The 23,316-nt window shown below is 36.8% G+C and overlaps 2 protein-coding genes across 8 annotated transcripts in view; one reads left to right on the top strand and one right to left on the bottom strand.

Annotated features, from left to right (window-relative positions):
• Window positions 1-610: 610 nt before the first annotated feature.
• Window positions 611-16,535, top strand: LOC134541290 (prostaglandin reductase 1-like). 2 transcript variants are annotated; one of them, XM_063384608.1, is made up of 10 exons: window positions 611-816; window positions 2,743-2,873; window positions 4,998-5,043; window positions 6,025-6,081; window positions 8,354-8,539; window positions 10,257-10,375; window positions 11,274-11,428; window positions 13,656-13,767; window positions 14,804-14,922; window positions 16,305-16,535. In XM_063384608.1, exons 2-10 carry the CDS (start codon window positions 2,768-2,770, stop codon window positions 16,413-16,415), a joined length of 1,011 nt encoding a protein of 336 aa, XP_063240678.1. In that variant the 5' UTR covers window positions 611-816; window positions 2,743-2,767; the 3' UTR covers window positions 16,416-16,535. The 2 variants fall into 2 exon arrangements, with proteins under 2 accessions (XP_063240678.1, XP_063240679.1); XM_063384609.1 differs by lacking the exon at window positions 13,656-13,767 and having other exon boundaries at window positions 644-816.
• A 689-nt stretch (window positions 16,536-17,224) lies between these two features.
• LOC134541289 (probable ATP-dependent RNA helicase DDX28) overlaps window positions 17,225-23,316 on the bottom strand; it is a 111,950-nt gene continuing 105,858 nt past the window's right edge. For all 6 annotated transcript variants that reach the window (XM_063384603.1, XM_063384607.1, XM_063384605.1 and 3 more), the window contains exons 11-13: window positions 20,612-20,795; window positions 18,851-19,003; window positions 17,225-17,405 (exon numbers count right to left, since the gene is read on the bottom strand). In XM_063384603.1, the coding sequence (XP_063240673.1) occupies window positions 17,295-17,405; window positions 18,851-19,003; window positions 20,612-20,795 (448 nt within the window). In that variant the 3' untranslated portion in view covers window positions 17,225-17,294. The remainder of the gene's footprint in view (window positions 17,406-18,850; window positions 19,004-20,611; window positions 20,796-23,316) is intronic.

Genomic DNA, 23,316 nt, shown 5'->3' with positions numbered 1-23,316 from the left:
ACCCCATAAGGATCCAGTCAGCTATTGAAAGTTTGAACTCTGAAAGCTTTTTGACAGACAAACTGATGTTGTTATTCACATCATTTGATTGACTGCACGTCTCGCGATTTATGGATAGACGACGAACAGATTTTAGTGAACCCAGCAGTAGCGATTTTTATGCTCATTGAATGGATTTTTTTTTTGTTTGTAATAGTGCGTGCAAAAATGATATGTATATAAAATGTAAATCAAAAAGGGTAATTATTCAACATTGAAACAATTATTATTAGAAGGTTTTTTTTTTTTTAAATTTTGAATATAAAGACCATCTGGAAAAGATGTAAACATTCTGAAGACATCGAAAGTGTTTTGTATTTGTGTAAAATTTAAGACATGGTAATAATAATTGCATTAAAAATATTTGGATGCATTTACACAACTGTAAACCAGGAAAAGTACATGAAAAAAAATCTGCGAGAGACCTATTTTGTACCTTCACCTCTTCCCGTTCTACGTTCCAAATCCGCCAACAAGAACGGAAGGTGACAAAGTTGGGCTGTTAACACACTCTCCGTGTGATAACAAGTTTGGCCTTGGTCCGTAGTGCTGGCAGGCTGTGTGATAAGACTGCCGAGTCACTCCCTTGAGTTGGTTTCGTGATAAAGATCTGTCTAGTCACTGCGGAGAAGTACTCTTCGAAAGCTTATCATAGCCAAGACTGTTTGTCTTGGTTTAAAAACCGTGGAGTCTACCTGTGGTGATACTAGTGTGCACAGTAAAGCCTGTCACCTCACATCACATCTGGAGAACCCACAGACTCCAAATTTACTCCAGGTTAGAATTATACTCACAGATTCAGCTCAAATATTTGGCTCATAAAAATGTAAACTAGCACTAGGCATTCATTGTAACTACATATTATTTCGAAGTATTAATTAGGGATTTGCAGTTCAAAAAATACTTCAAATATAAGAAAAATTTGATGTTTGATTCGACATTTCAAAACAGATAAATTTTTTTAAAAATTATACTTTACTAATGTATACTGCAAATGGGACTCTTATGACAAAAAAATTTAAACGAAAAGACTAACATCTATGAAGTCAAAATAATTGAAAAATTTTGACATATAATAAAAGCACGTACGTACAATGCTTCAGAAAATAACCTGTGATTATGATTTTTATTACAAGGTGACAAAATTGTGGTCCCTTCAGATTTGTTTTATTGAGGTTTGACTGTATTCCCTTTTGCTTTCACTGATTCATTATGTCAGTGCTTCTTTTACAGCTCATCGTTGTTCATCATCTCTTGATGACCTCAGTGTGAACAAAATGGGGCAAACTGTTAAGCTCAATCCATTTCATTTCAATTTGAATAACTGTTGATAAATGTGTGTCCCAGCTAACGCTATCAGTTCTTCGACTAAGGTTTCCACCAGTGTGTGGTGGTTTTACCACAACTATTCCTGGCTTCGTTAATTTTGACGTATATTATAGGCTGCACCTTGAACTGAAATACTAATTAATTAAATATTATGTAGAACATTAAATTCTTAAAAAATAAAAGTATGATGGCAGAGTTTTAGTCTGTTTACAGGAATTTTTCCCATAATAGTCCTCGTGTTAACTTTCTTGATTTGGTTATATTCCACCGTTATGAGTTAATTTTTTAAGAATTTATTTTACTTAATATTTTGATAATTAGTATTTCATGTCCAGGTGCATCTTATGATTTCTTGCTGTTGCTTCTGATTCTTTGCTACGTTGCACTATAATTATTTTTAATTTTATTGATTATAATCATACTTAAGGTGTTTAAACCTTGCAGATTTTGTAGATATTTGCATTCTAAAAATGTTTCTGTCTAAAACAAAAAATTTTTTATCCCTGAATGGTGTATTTGAAGTTTTATTTTGTGCTTTCGCAAGGAGTTTTCTTTGGCTGTAGTCGACCAGTTTGCATTTCTTTCAGAAAATATTAATTAATTTTACCTGACATTTCAAAATTCTCAAAACTGTATGGACAGCCAAGAAACATGAAATGAGTTTTTGTGATAGAAATGCAAACCATTTCTTGAAGTAGCCAGTGGCATTGCAGTTAATCCTAAAAAGTTTCAGTTCTGCAATAAATTAAATTCTCGTTATTTGTACAACCCAAAAAGGTTAAAAATGTAACTTTGGCAGCTAATTATGCAAAAAGTATGAAACTATATATATTTTTCATTTTGTGAAAGTTAAACGATTGAAAATGTCTAAAAGTTGATCAGTGATTAATATAAATCTAAAATCATGACTTGGTACGGGTCATACACCCTTAACCAAGAAACAATTAAATCTCATTAGAGCTGCTTTATTATATTATCTCTTTTAAGATAATAAAAAAACATGAAAATTCGCGATAATAAAAAACAAAAACATATACATATTTCTAATTTGGAAAAAATACTTTCTTACGTTGTTTCTGTTCCAATCTCAAACTTTGTCTACACACACAATACCTTTAATAAACAGTAAAAAATGGACGACGAATTTCCAAATTATACTTTACTTAATAAACAAACATCGTTCTTTGTAACGTAAATTCATCGAATATGCGCGCGCATGCGCGAAACATACGAAAAATGCGAGTAACGAAATGCAGCTGTGTGTAACGTTTCGTTACTCGTATATAGACGGCGCACCCGTTACTCAGTAACGAATACATACGGTTTGCTACAGCTCTAGTAAGAAGTGCAGATTATAAATGTTATATTTCACAGTACGTGCGAGTAAACAGCAGCAGTCATGGTGAAAGCACGGAGATTCGTCCTGGCTAAGCATTTTGTCGGTGAGCCGAAGGAGGATGACTTCGAGCTTGTGGAAGAGGAGCTACCAGATTTGAAAGACGGCGGTGAGTTGGGTTCTCCAATCGGATCCGAGCACGTCACGGTCCGTAACATTCAAGTTACTTCCCGACATGGCTAAATTCTCAAATAAAAATTAGTACATAGTTTGCATGCAATGTCAGTTGTTTGCACACTTCAAATGCAGACGTATATGGAGTGTAGTCCTTATTCAACGTCTGTGGAAAACTGGTTACCACAAATTGTGACGAAAGACAGAAGCGAGAAGATGTTCCGTGGGGAAAGGGGAGCTGACCCCCCCCCCCCCTTCCCAACTTTTTTTCCTATGTTGGGGGAGGGGGAGGGGGAAATAAAACAAGGAACGAGGAGTTATGATATTTCATTCTTTTTGTTACCATAGATTATTTATTTTATCAAGCCAAACTAGTAAAAATAATGATCAAAATTTAAGTTGTTAAGTTAAAAAGTTAAGTTAAAAATATTGTCTCAAAAGAGTTTAATTTTAAAACTTTCCAAGGTAGGGCTTCAGAGGAATTTGCCTTATAATCAATAGTTCTCGTTTCATCTTTCTCAGTGTGGTTATATTCAGTAGGGTGTAATGCCATTACAAGTTTTATTTTTAAGAATGTAATTTTACTTAATATTATTTTAATAATTACTATTTCAGGTCAAGGTGCAGCTTACGATTTCTTGCTGCCGCTTCTAATTCTTTGCTCCGTTGCACTATACTATTTTTAATTTTATTGATTATAATCACACTTAAGGTCTTAACATTCTTGCGCATTCTGTACATATTTGTACTATTCTAAACGTTTCTGTCCAAAAAAATTTATTCCAAACTGGTGTAATTGAATTTTTATATAGTGCTTTCGCAAGGAGTCTTCTTTGGCTTTTGTCGACCAGTGAAGAGCCAGATAGATCATCTCCCAGAAAGGAATCTGATAAAGAGATAAGCTATCACTTCTTCTAAATGCCTGGGCATCATTCACCGATGATAATAAGCGCGCTCATGGCAACATCACCCAGCCTCGATTATGTCACATCTATTTTTGGATTTTACCCAGAATCCCTGTTGTCTGACGTGAGTTATTGTTTATCTGGGGGCTCTTGTGTCTGCCTTTCTGGGCTCCCGTTAAGGCCCCTCTCCAAAATATCATGGCCCCTCAAACGTAAAGTCTAGAGCCACCACTCTCCTGTCTTCTATCCATAAGGTCGTCTCCTACCCAACTTATCATCCTGTCCTGCTGCTATCCCAAAAACTCTGCCTTCTCCATTAGCCTCTTGTGCAGAATCTGATCAAACGCCTTTTCAAAATCTATGAAAATTGTGTCTGTCTGCTTCCCCCCCCCCCCCCCCCCAATCCGCCGCTTCCACCAGATCTTCCAGCAACCCCGCCATCTGCGATTCACACGAAAACCTGCTGTCCACTTTTACCTCCTCACTAGGGACGATCAGAACAATTCAACTGACAGAATCAAATTCGTTCGAATCGGTTCCGTGTGGAAATGGTTTGTTAATTTCGTTCTTTTAGTTCTGGCCACCGAAAACGGGATCTGGAACATCTCGAGACTCAACTCGTTCACTCTTTCGAGGATCCGTTACATCTAGACAGCTGGCCTAGTGTTTCCGACATGGATATCTTAAAATTCCAAATGCCTATTTGATACAAAATGATTGTGCGTGAACACAATTTGAAAGCTCTCACAGATAATTTTAGTAAACGAACCCTAGACAAATACATGAATAAGAAATGTAACGCGATAATTTTTGGGTCGCTTACCCCCACTCCTTTAATGTTACCCTTTTTTCATTTGATCAGTTATCCTTTGCACATGTGAAATGCCCACATTGCGATTACTGATTATTCTTCTCTTGTTCTTTCTGCATTATATATCCTCTCGAATCGTGTTCAGCTTTCGTGTAATTGACTCTTTAAAGAACCGGTTCTTTACACAGCATACAAATTGTATGCTGTTGTTTGCTCGAAGGTTAATTCATTTTGAACAAATCGTTGAAGAACAACACATCACAACCCTGTGATTCCGATGTAACTCTTACCGGCTGTAAAAAAAAATTAACCGGTTTCACTTCTAAAATTGGTCAGGCAATTCTGTAATTTTGGATTTGGAAATTGAGGGTGTCGTTTATGACCGAGGGATTGATGGTTTCAGAGATACGGGTCGAAGCGGTAGCGCTCAGCGTGGACCCATATATGAGGTGAGTAGTGTGACACGAGAAGTAATTTTACATATGTTTATTTAGTTACATACTGTCCTTTTCATAACACCGTAGAATTAAGAAAGTTGAAAGAAAAATTAACATGATTACAAGATTTGTGTGTGTGTGTGTGTGTGAGTGTGTGTGTGTGTGTGTGTGTGAAAGAGTGTGAGAGACTAAGGGCTTGGGCACAAACCAGTTTTTTAATTTTTTTTATTTAACATTTTGAAATTACTATAAAAGTTTCAGTAGTATAATCTTAGTTCAATTCAATTCAAGTTTGATTTGATAAAAATGCCCAAAAGAAATCAATAACTTAAGTTAAATAAAACTTCCAAGTTTATTGAGAGATTGGGAAATTAAAACAAAAATTGTAATATAGAAATTTATTTTTTTACATATGGATGTAGCTATAACCAGGGGCGCAACAACTAAATTTCCAAAAGGGGGGGGGGGGGGGGGGGGGCGATATAACATTTATAAATAATCATCGATCCGGGGTCCTCCCCCGGGAAAATTTTTATTTCAAGGTGGAAAATGGTGCTATTTAAGCAGTTTTATTATCTAAAAATTGATTACAGAGCACTTTCTTTGCCCCCGTTTGCCCCCACTTCAAGGTTTCAGAGGGGGGGGGGGGGGGGGGGCAAAATACCCTTGCCCCCCCCCCCCCTGTTGTTGCGCCCCTGGCTATAACAGTACACATCAATAAGAAACAATCATTTTTGCATGTGAGACCAAGACATAGGAGGGATATTCTTACCGTAAATAAATATTTTGTTTGACAGTTGTAACAAAAACCCAATGTGACAGTATGATTGAACTTTACTAATAACTTCTTGCACTTGTAGTATTGGTATTTATATTTGTAATCATTTCCTTATTGAATTTCATGCATCAGAATACTACTGAGAGGTTGTTTTCCTTGAATACTGCGTTACAATGTTTGACTCCATCTCTTTAATTCGCTGCTTTCTTTTCCAGGCCGTATTCCGTGAACCATCCCGTCGGAACGACGATGTTTGGATCGCAGGTTGCGAGGTGAGAAAACGTGCGGTTGATGTATTTTTGCTTTATGGTTGTGAATGGCTCAATCTGTTCCGTTCTGACTAGCAGCTCCTGAAGATGTACCGTTTCATTCAGTTGTGACCGTAGACCTGAGCGGGCGTTCAAGTATTCAAAAAATACCCTCTGTCTATAAATTATCTGATTTTCAATTCGACATTTCAAGGGAAATAATTTTTTTTTTTAATTATTTACCAATAGATACAACAAGTGGGACTCACTGATGAAAAATTCAACCAAAATATTTTTATGTATGAAGTCAAAAATTATTTAACAAGAATTTGGGGTTTTTTTCCCGCCACATAGCGTTTATATGCTTTATTTTTTTATAAATAACAAAAAAAAAATCTGTAGCTATAGTTAAAAGTTATTGAAAACCAGCTGAATTTTGGAAAACCTCGTTCTCGGTTGATGGCAATGTAATATAAGGAACATTACTACTGAGTTACACTTGAAAAACAGGTAATTCTGATCTTTAACGCCCCCACAGTCCGCCTTGGTCATCACGAGACGCAGAAGGCATCAACAATGCAATAGCCGTTGCCCGGGAGATCAAGAAAGAACCAACAAATGCAATAGCTTGAAAAATAGGTGAAATTTTGTATTTTGATGTCCACACATCATTCCCCCCCCCCCCCCCCCCCCCCCCCGCTCCCCCTGTTCCCATCTCCCGTCCCTGGAGCTGATGTAGAAAAAGGAATACATGTGCCAAATTTCAAATCTGTGGGTCTTGTAAGTAGTTCCTGAGAATTCGTGATGAGTGACAATGAGTGGTATTTCGCTTCATACAAACTTTACCACCCATTTTCACCCCTTTAGTGATTCATTTTCAAACAAAAAATCTCTCCTAAGTGCACCCTTAGGGTACTCAAGGAATATTTCCTCCATATTCCCGTTTAGGCTGTGTGTTTTCTGTCAGCCAATCAGTGTTAGAGTGTTATTAAGTAGATTTTTGAAACAACTGTAGTACATAGAAACTAAATATTTACTTAGTACATAATTTTTTGATAAAATCTTTATTTTGATAGCCAGACGTAGGTAATTGAGGTGAATTTTGTTGCATTTCGGTATTATACTGTATACTAACTCAATTTTTGTGTTTGGTTTTGGATTGACTTCAATTTTTTTTTTTTTTTTTCTCCCACTATTAATCATATAATCTTTACTCTAGTGATGGCATACAAATTATAGATTCCTAAAAACCACCCATTAGTACTCAAATCCACGGTCACATGGTCATAAGTCAGATACGCATTTTGGCATCAAACAATTATGTATTTTACTTAAATATGTGTGAATTTGTATATGTATGTATATGTGTGTGTGTGTATTTATGTATATTTGCATTGCAAAATGTTACTGTTTCTTGAAATCACAATTAAGTGAGACCCTGCTGGTAAGTATTGTAATTGTCATGATCATAATTTCAAATAAATATAGTTTAAAAAACTAAAGAAACATGCTTTTAAAGATTATCAAACTAAAAAGTAAAAAATAATTTTAAAATTTAATTTATGACACTAGTATATAAGCAATACTAGTATAAATGAGAAAAAAGCTTGAGGCGCTTTGTGCCATATTTTTTGTACATTAAGCGCCCCATGCTTTTTTCTCATTTATACTAGTATTGCTTATATACTATTGTCATAAATTAAATTTTAAAATTATTTTTTACGCTTTAGTTTGATAATCTTTAAAAGCATGTTTCTTTAGTTTTTTAAACTATATTTATTTTTAACTTTTTAGTTTGATATTCTTTAAAAGCATGTTTTTAAATTTTTAAACTATATTTATTTTTAACTTTTTAGTTTGATATTCTTTAAAAGCATGTTTTTTTTAGTTTTTTAAACTATATTTATGTATAATTATCATAGGGAAATGAGCTACCGACACTACCTATTACCATCTGAGATAACTATTTGGAGTTGCAACGTCACAAAGAAATGGTAAAGTCTCTCCGAATCATTTACAGTTAGATTTATGGATATAATCTTAGAATTTACCGGGAAAAAAAAGAAACTTTTTTTTTTTTCGGGGAGTAGAACCCACGATTGCTGAATCCGAAAGCTGACGTCACAGAAGTCGCGCGCCTTAGACCGCTCGGCTAACGAACGTGATGAAATTGGTGGGACATTCTACAGTGATGAGCCACTCACTCTTAGTCGAAAGAGTTACAGACGGACAGACAAACATACAGGTGAAGCTAATATAAAGCATGTAAAAAAAAGTGTCTCCGTGTTCCTCCCAGGATAGTGGAGAGTCGGAGCGAGGCGTACCCCGTCGGGAAGCTGGTGGTGGGGCAGTTCGGCTGGCGGGAGAGGGCAGTCGTCGACGTGGGGAAGCAGGACTTGACGGGCCTGCCCAAGCCCTACATCGTCCCGGACTTCAAAGGCCTGTCCAAGTCCCTGGCCTTGGGCGTCCTGGGCATGACGGGGTGAGCGTGTACCAATTCACACCAAAACAAATAAAATAATTACAGCCAAGCCTCGACAGTACAAAACTTTGAAGGGACCATGGGTTTAATTCACATTTTAAGTGATGAGGTTTGTACCAACAAAAAATTTACGGCAAAATTAAATTTTTAAAAAAATTTTTATACAATTTCTAATTCCAATTCAAAATAAATTTAAAAAAAAACTACCACATAAACTGTAGTTTCTCTGCTAGGGAATGTATAATACAATTATTGTAGGATTTTAGGATGGCTACGCCTGTACTTCGAAAAAAAAAAAATGATTTTCTACTGTATCACTTGTGAAAGGATGTAAGAGAGAAGAATAAATCAATGGTCAACAAATTATTTAAAAACGACATTATGTATTACCATCATTTTCGAAGGAAATAATTTCTAAGCGTTTTTCCCATAACCTACAATGAGCCAATGAAGAGGAGGAGAAGGGCCTGGGCCTACCCAACATTTTCAAAATTGAAATTTTGAAATTTGACTTTTTTTATGAAAATACCCATAATTTATACTAAACTTTAAGGTTTATTTTGAAATTTTGTTAGGAAAATACAATTCACTTTTCTTAAACTGTAATCATCAGCCCCTCTGATACAGGCAGTTTGCAACGAAATGAAACTATAAATTCCTGCAAATTTGTAATATTTTACATTAACGTACAAGTTGTGTTGTAATGTTCACCTTATATTAACGCAAGCTTAATCGTAATAGTTTATTCTGTGACCTTTATAGGTATTATGTAAAGTGTATTTTGTCGGCATACAATTGTACGTTTATGATAATTCTTATCATTAATATATCAAACGTATTGGACTTAACTACCCTCAGAAAGACACAAAACTAACCATTTTGCATCTGTATTTTAAAAATTCCCCGGACCACCTGATATGAGCGCCAGACACCCCCCCCCCCTCACCCCCCCCATAGAGCCCGAACTCCCAAAACTGTGTATACGCCCCTGCGGTAAAGTCCAGGCCTACCAAAAAATAAATCCCCCCCCCCCCCCCACTTCTCCTCTTTAGGGATTCCAAGGCTAGCTTCAGGAAGCAGTAAACAAGAGTGGTTTTAAAGTGGCACGAGTGATGCTGAGCCATTTAGTTTTCCAACTAATCTGTTCCCATCACTGTAAATTCACTGTCTCCCAGTTTGCAAGATACAAGTTTGTGATTGCAACGCTCACTGAATGTTCATTTCACAAAACTTGAGTTTCCCAGATCAATACATATTACAAATTTTATTGGCATTGTCGCATATCAAAGGAACAATATTGTGGGGAACAGTAATTCGATAGGTACGAATTAAAAAAAAAAAAAACACGAAAATACCTGGAAAACTTCAGCATTGTCGGTGTTTTGAGTTTTTTGAATTTTTTTTTCCCTTCGAAACGTTAATTCAAATCTTTTTCTTTAAGATTCTGACATTTTTACAATTCTAGAGACTCGATTGTATTCAAGAGTTCCAAGATTCTACCAGCCCATTTCTAGTTTTATATATATATATATATATTTGTGTGTGTGTGTGTATATATATGTATATATATGTATGTATGTGTGTGTGTGTGTGTGTATGTATATGTGTATATAGTGTGTGTAAATATATGTGTATGTATATGTGTATATATGTGTGTATATGTGTGTGTATGTGTGTGTATGTGTGTGTGTGTGTGTGTGTATATCCTGGTTTGCAGCAACACCGCCTATTTCGGTTTCCTGGAGCTCTGCAAGCCCAAGGCCGGGGAAACTGTGGCTGTGACGGGCGCGGCCGGTGCAGTTGGCAGCACTGTGGGGCAGATAGCGAAGATCAAAGGTAGTAGGGGTAGCGGGCCGGTACTGAATCAACCGCGACCTTGGCAGTTTGAAATCCCATTGAATCTTAGCGACGTAAATTGTTGATACAGACTTTTTTTACCCCACTTGTACGTTTTAGTACAGACTTTTTTCCCCGTTTTTTTCTCCCTCCTTTTAACACCGCAATCGGTCAGTTTTATTTACTTTTTTTCTGGTGTTCCTAAAGGTGCGGGTTGGAAAGGGGTAAAAATGAATGTGAACGTGGAACTGGTACAAATCAAAATTTTAAAAAAAAGTTACAGCAGAGATTTAAGAATCTTCATTATTACGAAATTCCTGGACTACCTTAGACATTTTTTTTTTTTTTACTTTTTCCTGATTTCCCTGTTGCTTGCCACCCTGTAACTATGAAAACAAATCTATTCACCAATGATTAAGAGTACTTAATCTTAAATTATAAAATAATAATGGGTTTTATTGTTTTTTTTTTAATATTATTGGGACTACGTTATCTATTATTTTTATTTGTGTTAACTACTGTAGTGCATACAGGCTTAAAGATTAAGTAAAAATAAGCCTGCTGAAAATAACAGGAACTGTATTACATTTTGGTTTTGTGCGACCAAAAAATGTAATTTTTGGTACAGTTCCAGGCACGACAAGCAATGCGACGGAACTAAATTTCCATTCAGCCCTGGCAAAGGAAAAATTTACCGAAATGAAGCTAAAGAATGTAAACCAGGGAAACCCATACAGTAACAGAAATAGAATGCTTGAAAACATAGTGCATTAGAGAGTAAACAAAAAAAAAAAAATTTATATAAACTTTGCGTAGCTTAAGGAAAAGCTGTGAAATGACGTTCCACTGTATTGCATCTGACTTGCACATGGTTTGGTGGTGTGCTTTATCCCGATAGGCTGCAAAGTAATAGGGTTCGCCGGGAGCGACGACAAAGTCAAGTGGCTGACGTCAGAACTGGGCTTCGACCATGCGTTCAACTACAAGACCACGGACATAGATGAAGCCCTCAAGAAAGCCGCCCCCAACGGCATAGACTGTTACTTTGATAACGTGAGTATTTTTGGGGTTATGTGGCATAACTAGAGACACGGAAATTTCGCGAATCGCGATATCGCGAAATAACACCGCAATTTACCTTAATTCGCGACAAAACACCGAAATCGCACAGCATCGAGAAATAAAACTGATAATAATGAATTAGACCACCCATGCAAGACATCGCGAAAAACAAGTAAACACGACGTTGACGGCACATCGCCATTTTTCTAAGTTTCAACATGGCCGCTTTGTAGTAATGAAAGTAAATAATGATTTACAGTATTCCCGTCACGTAATCATTACAATTTGAAACGAAAGCAGTAATTGCAATCATAAACTAATTAAAAAGAGAAAAATGTACCTGAGCATCAACACAAAGTTAATAAAAAATACCGGCGATGTTTTCAACACAATATAGCTGCCATGATTTTCAACCCGCTGTATTTACACATTAATCTTGTAGAGAAATATAAAATTTTAATTCTTCCTTTCATGTTGAACAGTTAACAACCTCATGCTTTCAACTACGTTTGACTGGCTTGGCAACCTACTCGTTAGAGCTGTAGGTGTAGCAAACCGTATGTATTCGGTACTGACTGAGTAACGGGTGCGCCATCTAGTATCGAGTAACGAAACGTTACACACGGCTGGATTTCGTTACTCGCATTTTTCATATGTTTTACGCATGCGCGCGCATATTCGATGAATTTACGTTACAAAGAACGATGTTTGTTTATTAAGTATAATATGGAAATTTGTCGTCCAAGTTTTTTACTGTTTATAAGAAAGTATTTTTTACAAATTAGAAATATGTATGTTTTTGTTATTTATTATCGCGTATTTTCACGTTTTATGTTGTTTTTATCTTAAAAGAGATAATATAATAAAACCGCTCTAATGAGATTTAATTGTTTCTTGGTTAACAAAAACTGTTAATTATCAAATATTGTTAATTGTTTATATTCTATTTATTATTATTTACGTGACGTCATACTGTACGCGTACGCAATACGACTCGATTCGTTGCTGCAACATAACATTGCATGTTATGCGGTATCAGAAGTAACGAGTAACGTAGCGACACGATAGTAACGAGTACTAATTGTTATAGTAACGAATACATACGGGTACACTTTTTTTCGTTACTTTTACACCTCTACTACTCGTAAACATGAACACATGGCACTACGCCGATTGATAAGCAAAATCAGTGACCTTTAACTGCCGTAACTACACTTCTCAGCAAATGCAATACGACCGCAGAGCAAGTGAATACGGCGTCAACGGGACAAAGAACAGCAGCAAGAAATATTAAAAGAATACTAAGTTGAGACATGCCGTGCCGAGGCAGCGCGCTAGGCGACACCGGGCCGTGCCGAGGCAGTGCGCTAGGCGACACCGGGCCGTGCCGAGGCAGCGCGCTAGGCGACACCGGGCCGTGCCGAGGCAGCGCGCTAGGCGGCACCGGGCCGTGCCGAGCTGTTTCAAGCCTACAATTTTTATTTGCCAATAGTGTTGACTTTAGAGTGCAGTATACGAGTATACGCCGTGCCACTATTATTTAGCCAAGCAAAACTTGTAGGTCATAAAACCATTCTCAAAAGTTAAAGTAAACATGAAAAACCAAAACAGCGAAATAAAACCGAAATTTGATTTTTTCAAAACGAAATTTAAGGAAAAATAAAACCATTTTTACGGGACTCTAGGCATAACCATGCTTTTGGAATATGTTAAGCTTTTTTTTTTCTTCTGTCTTGTTGCTTTCTATAACTTATTCATATTCGTTCATTTAAGTTCTCGTGTTGTGTGTTACGCATACCAATTCTAGCTCCATTCAAGTCTGAAGTTTGGAACCTTTAAATTTAAAATTATCTGCATAGGCAAACTTTTACTTCATTTAATACAACACAAACTATAACAGAGATGCGCTAATCCGAACTCCACTCATCCGGAATATGGTTGATCCAGATGGAGAATATGTTTTGTTTTGTTAATCCTGCATCAGTTCGTTGTAGTTTTACCCATCTAAAACTTTCATTACGCCCGTTTTAAGGTAAATTCTGTTTAATCCTGACGCTCTGTGAACAGTACATGGTCCAGTCCCATTTAATCCGGATTAGCGGGACTCTACTGTATGTGGTATTGGATGTTTATGACTTGACAAACTACGCACATAGTGTGCCACTTTGCTGCCATTTTGTTACTATGCCATGTGAGTGCGTTCTGGGAACTGTCATAGGTTGGAGGCAAACTCAGCAGTACGATAATCAAACAGATGAACAATTTTGGAAGGATTTCGGTCTGCGGTTCAGTTGCATCTTATAACGAAGATCCTTCGAATTTGCCTGAAGGTACATGCAATACGACATTTTTCTGTTAGTAATAACTCAGGAATGGTTGCGTTTCAAGTCATTATCTAAGAAATTGCAGAATAACACCCTAGATGCAGTATTGTTGTGTTAAAACTTTACTATATTTTGCAACTCACTTTTTTTTTTCTCTCTACAAGCTAGCCATAATATATTTTGATTTATCTTCATGAACATACCACAGAAGACAAGCAATACTCATAAAAATTGTTTGAGATGTGTAATACTGAAAAATTTTAATTTTGATTCTACACCTTACTTAACTCCACATCGGTTCAATTTAATGGACATGAAACCTGTATTAAAATTTTAAAAATTAAAGGCAAATAGTTTTTAAAAAATATAACTTTTGCTTTCTGACACCATATTTTCTTGCATATGAAGTAAAAACCCTGTTATAAAAAAAACCCGTCAATGCAAAACTCTCATTAATAAGAGTTTTCCCTGTTCCTGGATATTTTGAAGGAGTTAAAATGCTCAGCAGTTTGTTTCATACAAAATATTGTTAATGGTTCTGCAAACAATGATTTTGATATTAAAATTGGACTGTTTCCTCCCTGTAACCTAGCCTCAATATTGCATTTTTTCAATCCAATTAATCTGGTTTTCCGAGATATTTCCAGTTATTCAGGTTTTTTTTTATTCTCCTTACTACTTTGACTATAAACTTGTTATATTTAAACAGATTGCTTTATTAATTGGTTTAAAATGTGATACTTTCAGAAAAATATTAATAAAATACCGAGCATTTTGTGGTTTGAAAGTGATTCAATAAGAGATGCACAATAAAAAAAATTAAATTAAATTTTCCATGCACTTGGTACAAATTTTGTTCCTGATATAACGACGTTCCATGAATTTCAAACATAGATTGCTATTTTTATGATACGAGTTAATTTTTGCTTGAATGCTACTTAATTCCCTGATTTAACTTGCATTTCGATGTTAAGACGAGCTTGTCGTTATCGCAATTCACCACATAATCTAGCTGTTGTACCTGGATGTGTCTGGCTTGCAGCTCCGATCATCCAACGGGCAATTGTCGGGAAACAACTCAAGATGGAAGGTTTCCTTGTCAAACGCTGGTCGAATCGGTGGCTCGAGGGAATCAACCAGCTGCTGCAATGGATCGTCGAGGTACGGACGTTACAGATATTTTTATTGGTTGGCTTCACGGTGTTTGGTAATGGTGAAACTCCGTTAACAGAAACCCAGCTAACAAAAAAAAAAAAAAAAAGAACCATTACTACAAAGTGTTTGCGCAGTCCCTAGAGTGGACATAGGAGTTGTTTGGTATGAAATATGATTACAGTAAAACCTCTTTATAGTGAATATATGTATATAAAAAAACACTTTATTACCAACTATTCGCTAAGGTTGGTTAAAACTGTATCTAAAACAATACATTGAGCAATAAAAATTTCTCTTCCCTTTTGGATTAGAAATCCTTCAAGTACTTGCCTATATTATTTTTCTTTAGAATGGGAGTAATTGAATTAGCTATGTTCATTAATGAACAGACAACTGTTGTATTTAACGAAGCAATAGATTTTAAGTATCTCTGTGTAAAAAAATATTCCAAATGAATTTACAGCAGAAATTGAAGACTGCATGACTGCCACAAATACTGAATATTGCTGATAATGTAATAGCAAGATGGAGTAGAAAAATACATAATCATAAATTTTTTTTTAACTTAATGGCTTTTAGGATTTAGGTACATATAGGAAGTGCGGGAATTTGATGGGTCATAAATATGAGAAAAGGTGGGGGGAGGGGGGGTCGTCTCTCACCTCCCTGTAGTAAACGGAAAAAGAAAATCCGAGGCTCAATGCCAGTGTCGTATTTCATACGTGACAATAAGCTGAAAAAAGGACCAATTCACTTGTATCCGCAGAACTAGTGAAGACCCTCGTGGTGTACATATTAGGATTTGTTTTGCCTAAAATTAAAGGTGCAACCCATACGAAGGTGTGACCCTTATGAGGGTAAATAGGGTATGCTTCTATGATCAACTACTTTAATGCAAACAGCCAGGCATTGAAAATCACACTATCGATAGTTCGGACATTTTTTGAGTTCTCATATTCGGAATTTTGTGAACATTTCAAACAGCAGCAGCTGTCCCACTGGTGGCCAAAACGTTAAAATTTGGTGACAACTCGCTAGCTCAAGCAGGCATAAAAATGCAGCTTCACAATTCACAATAAAAATACTTTCCTTAATGTATGCAGTTTTAATGTAAAAAGTTTCAATTATGTATGCAAAAGGCCAATAAAGTTAGATTATTATTTTAAGGTCAGGTTTTAAGCATTTTAATTTTTTAAATAAATATTATACACACAATGAAATTTTTATGCAGTTTTAAACAATATAAAACTGCATTGAGCTACATCCAATCATTTTACAGCAAAAAGATTTCAAAAAATGCAATGTTTGGTCATGTTTTGTCAATCAAAATACATAAAATTTGTTGTATGATATCAGTTGAGACTAAAATTGCTTGTTCTTTGTCACAGGGCAAACTTAAGTACAACGAAACGGTCACCAGAGGCTTCGAGAATATGCCGACAGCTTTTATCGAGATGCTGCAGGGAAAGAATGTTGGCAAGGCGGTGGTGAAAGTATGATTGTGAGAGTCATATTAACAGCAGATGTGTTGGCTCAGCAGGAATGTGAAAACTGAAGAATTTTGTTACTGTTGAGTCACAGATACAAAAAGAGAAAATATATTTTTTTTTTTCAACATTTCCAAGGTTTAGAATTTATTTCTACTGATCTAAATACAACCCTCTTCTGAAAATCCAAACTAAAAAAAATTTTCCTGCATAAAATGTTTTAAAAATTTAGCACTGGACATACACATATTTACAATTTTACCCAATTAAAGTCTAAAAAGTATCTTGACCATCTTGACAGGGATTAATTGTATTTAACCCTGCAGAAATAATCACAAAAAATGCTAATGTATGCAATCACACAGATTGTGAAATTTTCTATGCCATTTGATGGATGTGTCTTTTATAGTTTATTCACAGTTTATAGTGTCCAAACACACGTAAACTACAGTAAGAAAAGTAAACTATGTATAATTTTACTTTTTTCTTCCATCATTTTATCCACTTAAAAAAAAATAAGCTAAACAAAGCAGTCCCATTTATTGACTAAATATCCAAGGTATCAAGATACAATATGCATCACTTTCGTGTTGCTACACACAGCACAAATATGATTCACTTTTCGTGCTAACCCAAGATACTACTGATTGGTACTGTATGAAAGAAAAAATGTATATTTTAAATTTTAAAAATATCCACGATTTACTGCGTGTCTTTCATTTCTAGCTTTGTATTGATTTACATTTCGAAAGGGTAAATAGCAGGATGTACTTTTTAAGGCAGCGCAATTTAAGGACACGTGTAGCATGATAAAAAAATAATAAGTTTCCAATCTTTTTATTGTGTACTTTGAAATTATATGTATATAAAAAATAAAACTATATCCAGGAACTACTCGGTCATCTCTCCTCTCTGGCGGACCGCCTTCAGCGCCCGGAACCCGATCACACGGGAGATGTTGGCATTCACGTTGGGCAGAGCGTCCGTGGTCCGGGCAGCCAGCTGCAAACAACCAACCAACACTCATCACTAGAGACCTGCAATATTTGCGGATTCATTCGGTGATAGGCTAGAATTCAAACACATATACCTCTTGGATAATTTTGCTATTGGCTTACCGTTCATCTGGACGAATCTCAAACCAGTTATAAACCCCTCAACCAAAGGAGGATCGAATCGCAGACAAACCAGCTGAGACGACTCACAAGTCGGCAGCCAATGAACTTGCGTTTTTTGCCTGAGTGTACAGGGGTATGTGCAGTCTATCCTGAAGGCCATCGAAACCGTGAATTTTGCAGGTCTCTACTAATCATGTGCAAAAAAAAATTTAACATAAAATAATGTCCCCCCCCCCCCCCCCAAATCCTTTTAGTTCATACATTTTGGCACAGAATTCATTCTTAATAAATTACTTTTTTTTTGTAATTAGAGTCAAGTTTCGTCAAACTGCTGATAAGATTTCATGTTGTTGGTAACATTTTGAAGCTAAAAAGGTGCATTAACTTGTGTTTCAGTGTTACATGCTGCATTGGCTTGTTTTGCTGTGTTATTTAGTTTTACCACAGTTCACGATATAACCTTTTACCTAGCTTATAGTCTTTCTCATGCTGGGCAGTAGTCGGGATTTTGTGACGGATCGGGGGAGTCGGCATAACTACTGTATCAATAATTTATGCCCAGGCATGACTATATCACCAAGGTAAATCAACAGTGGGATGTATGTTCTGAAACAAGACAAAACACTTTTACCCCACAAGTTTCCAACATCGGAACCCCAGGGTTGTTTTGGTGCCAAAGATTAGTAAACTGGTGTAGACTGTTTGGGTTCATTCATTCACTCGCCCTCTCTTTCTCTCTTTCTTTTACCTTTTTCGCTCTTTCTCCTACAGTTACCAAGAACAGTGCATTAAACAGTGATTGGCTTTAGGTTATCAATTTGGGGAGGCTGAATTGTATCCCCTTGGAAAGGGTATCTTTTATACTTTTTTGTGGCATTAGTGTAGCTGGGTAGAAATTGGAAAGGTACCCTTTCCGTTTTCTTAAAGTGATTCTGTTCTAATGCAAATATGGACTGGAAAGGTATCCCCTCGGAAATGTTGAGTTGGGTTGGAGGGGATAACTTTCACGATTTTAAAGCAGAAAATAATATGCATTTTAAGAAATAGGAAAGGGTAACTTTCCAGTTTCTACCCAGCTACACTACCGCCACCAAAAGTATGAAAGGTACCCTTTCCAAGGGGATTCAATTCTGTCATCCCATCAATTTAATAACCAAAATGGTGGAAGCACTACTACTGCGAAAAATATGCACAGGATTTTTCACTACTTTATTGAGATTCCTGCTGGCTATTTTGTGTTTACAGTCTGGGACCAAAAACCTCGTAATGTCGATGCTCAATTCGATAGGGCAGGTGACGTTTCCGTCGGCAGATGACAAGTTTTTTTACCTCGATCGCCTGCACAAGTTTGACGTCCAGCTTGCCGGATACGAAGTTGGTCACGTGGCAGCCTTCCAAGCTGCCAACACGACCAGTTCTGCCGCAACGGTGGATGTAGTCCGCCATGTAGAGGGGGAATTCGTAGTTGATAACGTGCTTAACCTGAAACATGAGAATCAGCTCTTCTCAGCAGAGATCATCCAAGTGTGCGGATGTAGCATAAAAATGTCTTCAGCGAAGCACGTGCCAATATCTTGATTTCGAATGAGTTACTAAACACTTAAAAGCTCAAAAAAAAAAAAATATATATATTTTTTTTTAATTTATTCAATACGTACATTTTGGTCAGTTAAATTGCATGCTAAATAAATTGCTTTAAGTAATTTAATATATTAAAAGATTATGTATTGTCAGTATTGTGAATTAATTATTGATAAAAAAATGCAGATTAATTTTATGATGTTATTTGCATTTTGGTGTGTTATGGTGTATCTACAAATTTTTTTTCAGTGATATTTCAGTTTTATCACACTTCAACACATAATCTTGCCCGTAGTTATTACAATCTTTTTTTTTTTCCTTGTTTAAACCAGTTTTTTTAATGTCCACACCAGATATTTTTTTTTTATTTCGTTAATTATTTTGGTCCTCCGCATGTTCAAATTAAAGCTACACACAACATCCCACTTTCTGCCAATCATGTCGAATCAGAAAAGTTATAACACCCAAGAACTGAAGTCCAGCAGATCTGCACATCTGACTGAGACTTAACCACAGAGAGGTCATTTCCCCACAAGAAGAGCATTCTCCATAGGATGGGTTTTTCCCCACGGAATGGGGATTTCCCACAGAATATGAAGTTTTATTAAATAACAAATTTTTTTTATTTCCTTTTTTTATTTTTTTACACTATGGATACAATTCACCAACTAATTTAATTTCAGAGGAGAATTTAGTTGGGTTTTAATTTAAAACTTATTCAGATAGTTTTAAATGATAAGATCTCAATTAGTACGTAATTTTTTTGTATTAAGTAAATCAAAAGATACATTAATGAACAAATTTTTTGTTTTCATTTTCATTTAAAAAATAATTTTTGTTTAATAAAAACTACTTGGTTTAAATTTAAACCATTGTGGTTTAAATCAGCCTACATGGCTAAAGCAGGATAACTTCCACAATATCCCTGGCCTGTGTTGTGGGTTACTGTTTCTTAGACCCTGCTGTCGACAAGACAAATTACAACAACAACAACAACAACAACAACATGACCCTTGCCCGCCCTCTCTATATTAAATATCACGTTACTTTACGTTATAATTAAACCCAAAACGAGTTTTAATAAGCTCAGAAGCAATTCAGGGGAAAAAGGTATTTCGGCAGTAGGCCTACTCACGTAACACGCGGCGAGGAATCCGTGCGACGTCGTAGGTTATAAACAAAGCGGCGAAGAACAATAGAATAATTATTACATTAAAGCAACCGACCATCTTCGCCATTTATTTTCCACGTCGCTACTATATCTACACATATTTACTTATTTCGGGATACAATAGTAAACATGGACAATATTATGTGCACAAATGGATATTTTTCCTTTCGCCGCAGCTGAACACGTACATTGGGACGCCACCTTGTGACTGGCGAACTACCAACTATATTCATACTTTAATTGTGCGGCGGGACCGTCTCATATTTGTGAGTGGGTTGTCGGGACAAACAACGACAACGACAACAACAACAACAACAACAACGACAACAAGCACGCACGCGCACGGTGTCCAGGCCCCTGGAGCCGATGTCCGTGCACGAGATGACGTTCGCCTCGCCGCGCTGGAACTTCTCGAAGACGCCCTTGCGGAGCGCGAGCGGCATGTCCTTGTTGAGGTTGACGCAGTCCACGCCGTTCTCGTTGAGGAACATCGACACCCAGTCGCTCGTCGCCGACTTGTTGCTGCACGCAACAAGAACTTCCGCTCAATCGAGACGACTAGGAAAAACCATCTGGTACAGCAATCTCTAGAATATACATTGTACGTGTTGAGGCCATTTGTGGCGGCCTCAGTCGTCTTGATTTTTATTATAACTTTTATGGTGCGTAAAGGTAGTTTTAAGATGAGTAAATTGTTTTATAACATTATTTATAGTATTATACTAGTTAATGGTGTATGTAAATTATTTATTTGTTGTTTTGTTGTACGCTTATTATTCTTATTCGGTAGTGGCAACCGCTAGAAATAACCAGAACGATCGAGCGGAGTGAGGGGGGGGGGGGGGCAGTACAGGAGGGGGGTGACGTCAGCTGACGTGAGAAGGGGAGGCGGCGGCCAGCTGTTTTTGACAGTTAGTGTGTGTTAACCGCGCGCCGCGGAACTATCCGGCAGAGACGACAATTGGCTTTTCAGCGATGAGCTACGAGTGTGACATTACGTGATTAATATTGAAGATGACGGTAATGCCACGACACCATCGGCGAAGTAACACCAGTCGTGGTGTATGAGAATGCGATATCGTGGGCCTAGTGCACTGGTCATCAATGTAGCGCGATGCTACAGGCGCTACAAGGTGAGCGGGGTTTACATCCGACCCCGGTGCACACCGACTACAGAGGTATGCCTCTAGAACAAGTAAGTGCGAGAACTGGATTTGTAACTTTTGGCTCCGCTGGTTTGACTTGCGGGCGACGTGTTTAAAACAGAGTGCGGCGATGGAAATTACTGGTAGAACTATCTAGACGTCACTATTTCGTTTATCCACCCTCCCCTCCTCCGTAATAGACTTTATGGGACTTTGGTTTATTTTAAGTATAGTGTAAGAGTGTTTGTATGCGAATGTCACCAACGTACATTAAATTTAATTATAGCAATTGAAATGGTATCACAAATTGGATTTATAGGTTGCTTTCCTTTTTTACCGTACTTAATGCTGGTCATTTTATTTCTGGTAATTCATTATATATATGTTAACTATCACAATAAGTTTAGCAGGGCTGTCGGTCAATTTAGTACGTTAATGATTGCTTTTGCGCACTGGTCAAATTTTAAGCCAGTCCATGCGCGTCTATTTAAGTTAATTTTACTACACTTCCATTATCAATATGTCGGTAGAGACGCGTACACGGGACTGGCGTGGCGGGTGCGGACGTGTTCAACTACCCCGGTATAAGGGGGGTTGGCCACAGTGTGACACAAAGGGGGGGGGGGGTTTTAGGGGTTCAACCCTCCCCCTCCCCCTTTTAGCACCAAATCTTTAATTAATTTCTTATTCATCACTCAAACAAATTTCATATTAAAATTAATAAAATTTTTACCATTACAATATTTAAATTTAAGAACCGAAAACTGCTAAATTAGCACTATTTTACACCTTAAAATCTAAATTTTCCCGGGGGGGGGGGGGGGAGGAGGAGGACCCCCCGGACCCCCGCTTTAATACGGGGAGGGGGGGGGGGGGGCCATGCTTCTTAACACCCCCCATACACAAATCCTGGATACGCCACTGGACACAGACAGTGGGCAGAATGTAATTTCCGCGACATGTAATTTGAAGGAAAGTATTCCACTGCATTTAATGATACGTAAATGGGACCTAAAAAAAAGGGTAGTTAATCGCGGGGAGGACATAAATACCGAGGACACAAATACGGAGTTTCACTGTACATAATATTTACAGAAAACCAATCAAAATTTATAGTTACCGTGTTTTCTCGCATACTCGTCGCAGATTTTATTCTAAAATCAAGTTTGAAAAGTAGGGGTGCGACCATTGTGTGGAAAAATTTTTTTTGTTAGGTAAAGTTATTCATAAAAACAAATCCCGTTCATGGAAAGTACGTTTATTTAAAAAAAGGCGGAGTATACAAGAGCACGCCAAACAATCTATATTAATAATTCCTTATACAAAAACCTTTCTTCAACTTTAAATAGAAAAACCAAAACTCTAACGCGAATGCGTGAACTAACGTGTCTTAGTGTACACACTTGCCACGAAAGAATGCGGGCTATCAAATGTAGTTAACTCGGCACCTGACAGAGAGCGCGCGCGTTAGATCCAATCGGCGAGATATCGATATTCAACTACGTGCGCGCGCTCTATACGGGAAGCAACATAACCAAACATGAATGATGCGCTGGCTACATTTTTATAAGCGGTACGCCGCGGTAACGCAGACAATCAGATAAAGGAAATACAGTTTAAAAACGTCTTTAAAAGAACATTTACACGTCAAACAACTTTGTATTTCCGTTAATTACTAATTAAATAAATAAGTGGTAATGACCGAAATTAAATTTTATATTATACCTACACCGCGGCGCCGCAGACGATCAGATAAAGGAAATAACTTTTCAAAACGTCTTTGTAAGAAAATTTACACGCCAAACAACGTCGTATTATTCCGTTAATTTATTAAGTAAGTGGTAATGAACGAATAAATATTAGATTTATACTTTAAAATACATTGTTTTATATGGAAA

Source organism: Bacillus rossius, chromosome 18 (assembly GCF_032445375.1).
Source record: "Bacillus rossius redtenbacheri isolate Brsri chromosome 18, Brsri_v3, whole genome shotgun sequence".
NCBI classification, from domain to species: Eukaryota; Metazoa; Arthropoda; class Insecta; order Phasmatodea; family Bacillidae; genus Bacillus; species Bacillus rossius.
Note: the sequence above shows the minus strand (reverse complement) of the source record. Positions and strands in the feature narration are given on the sequence as shown.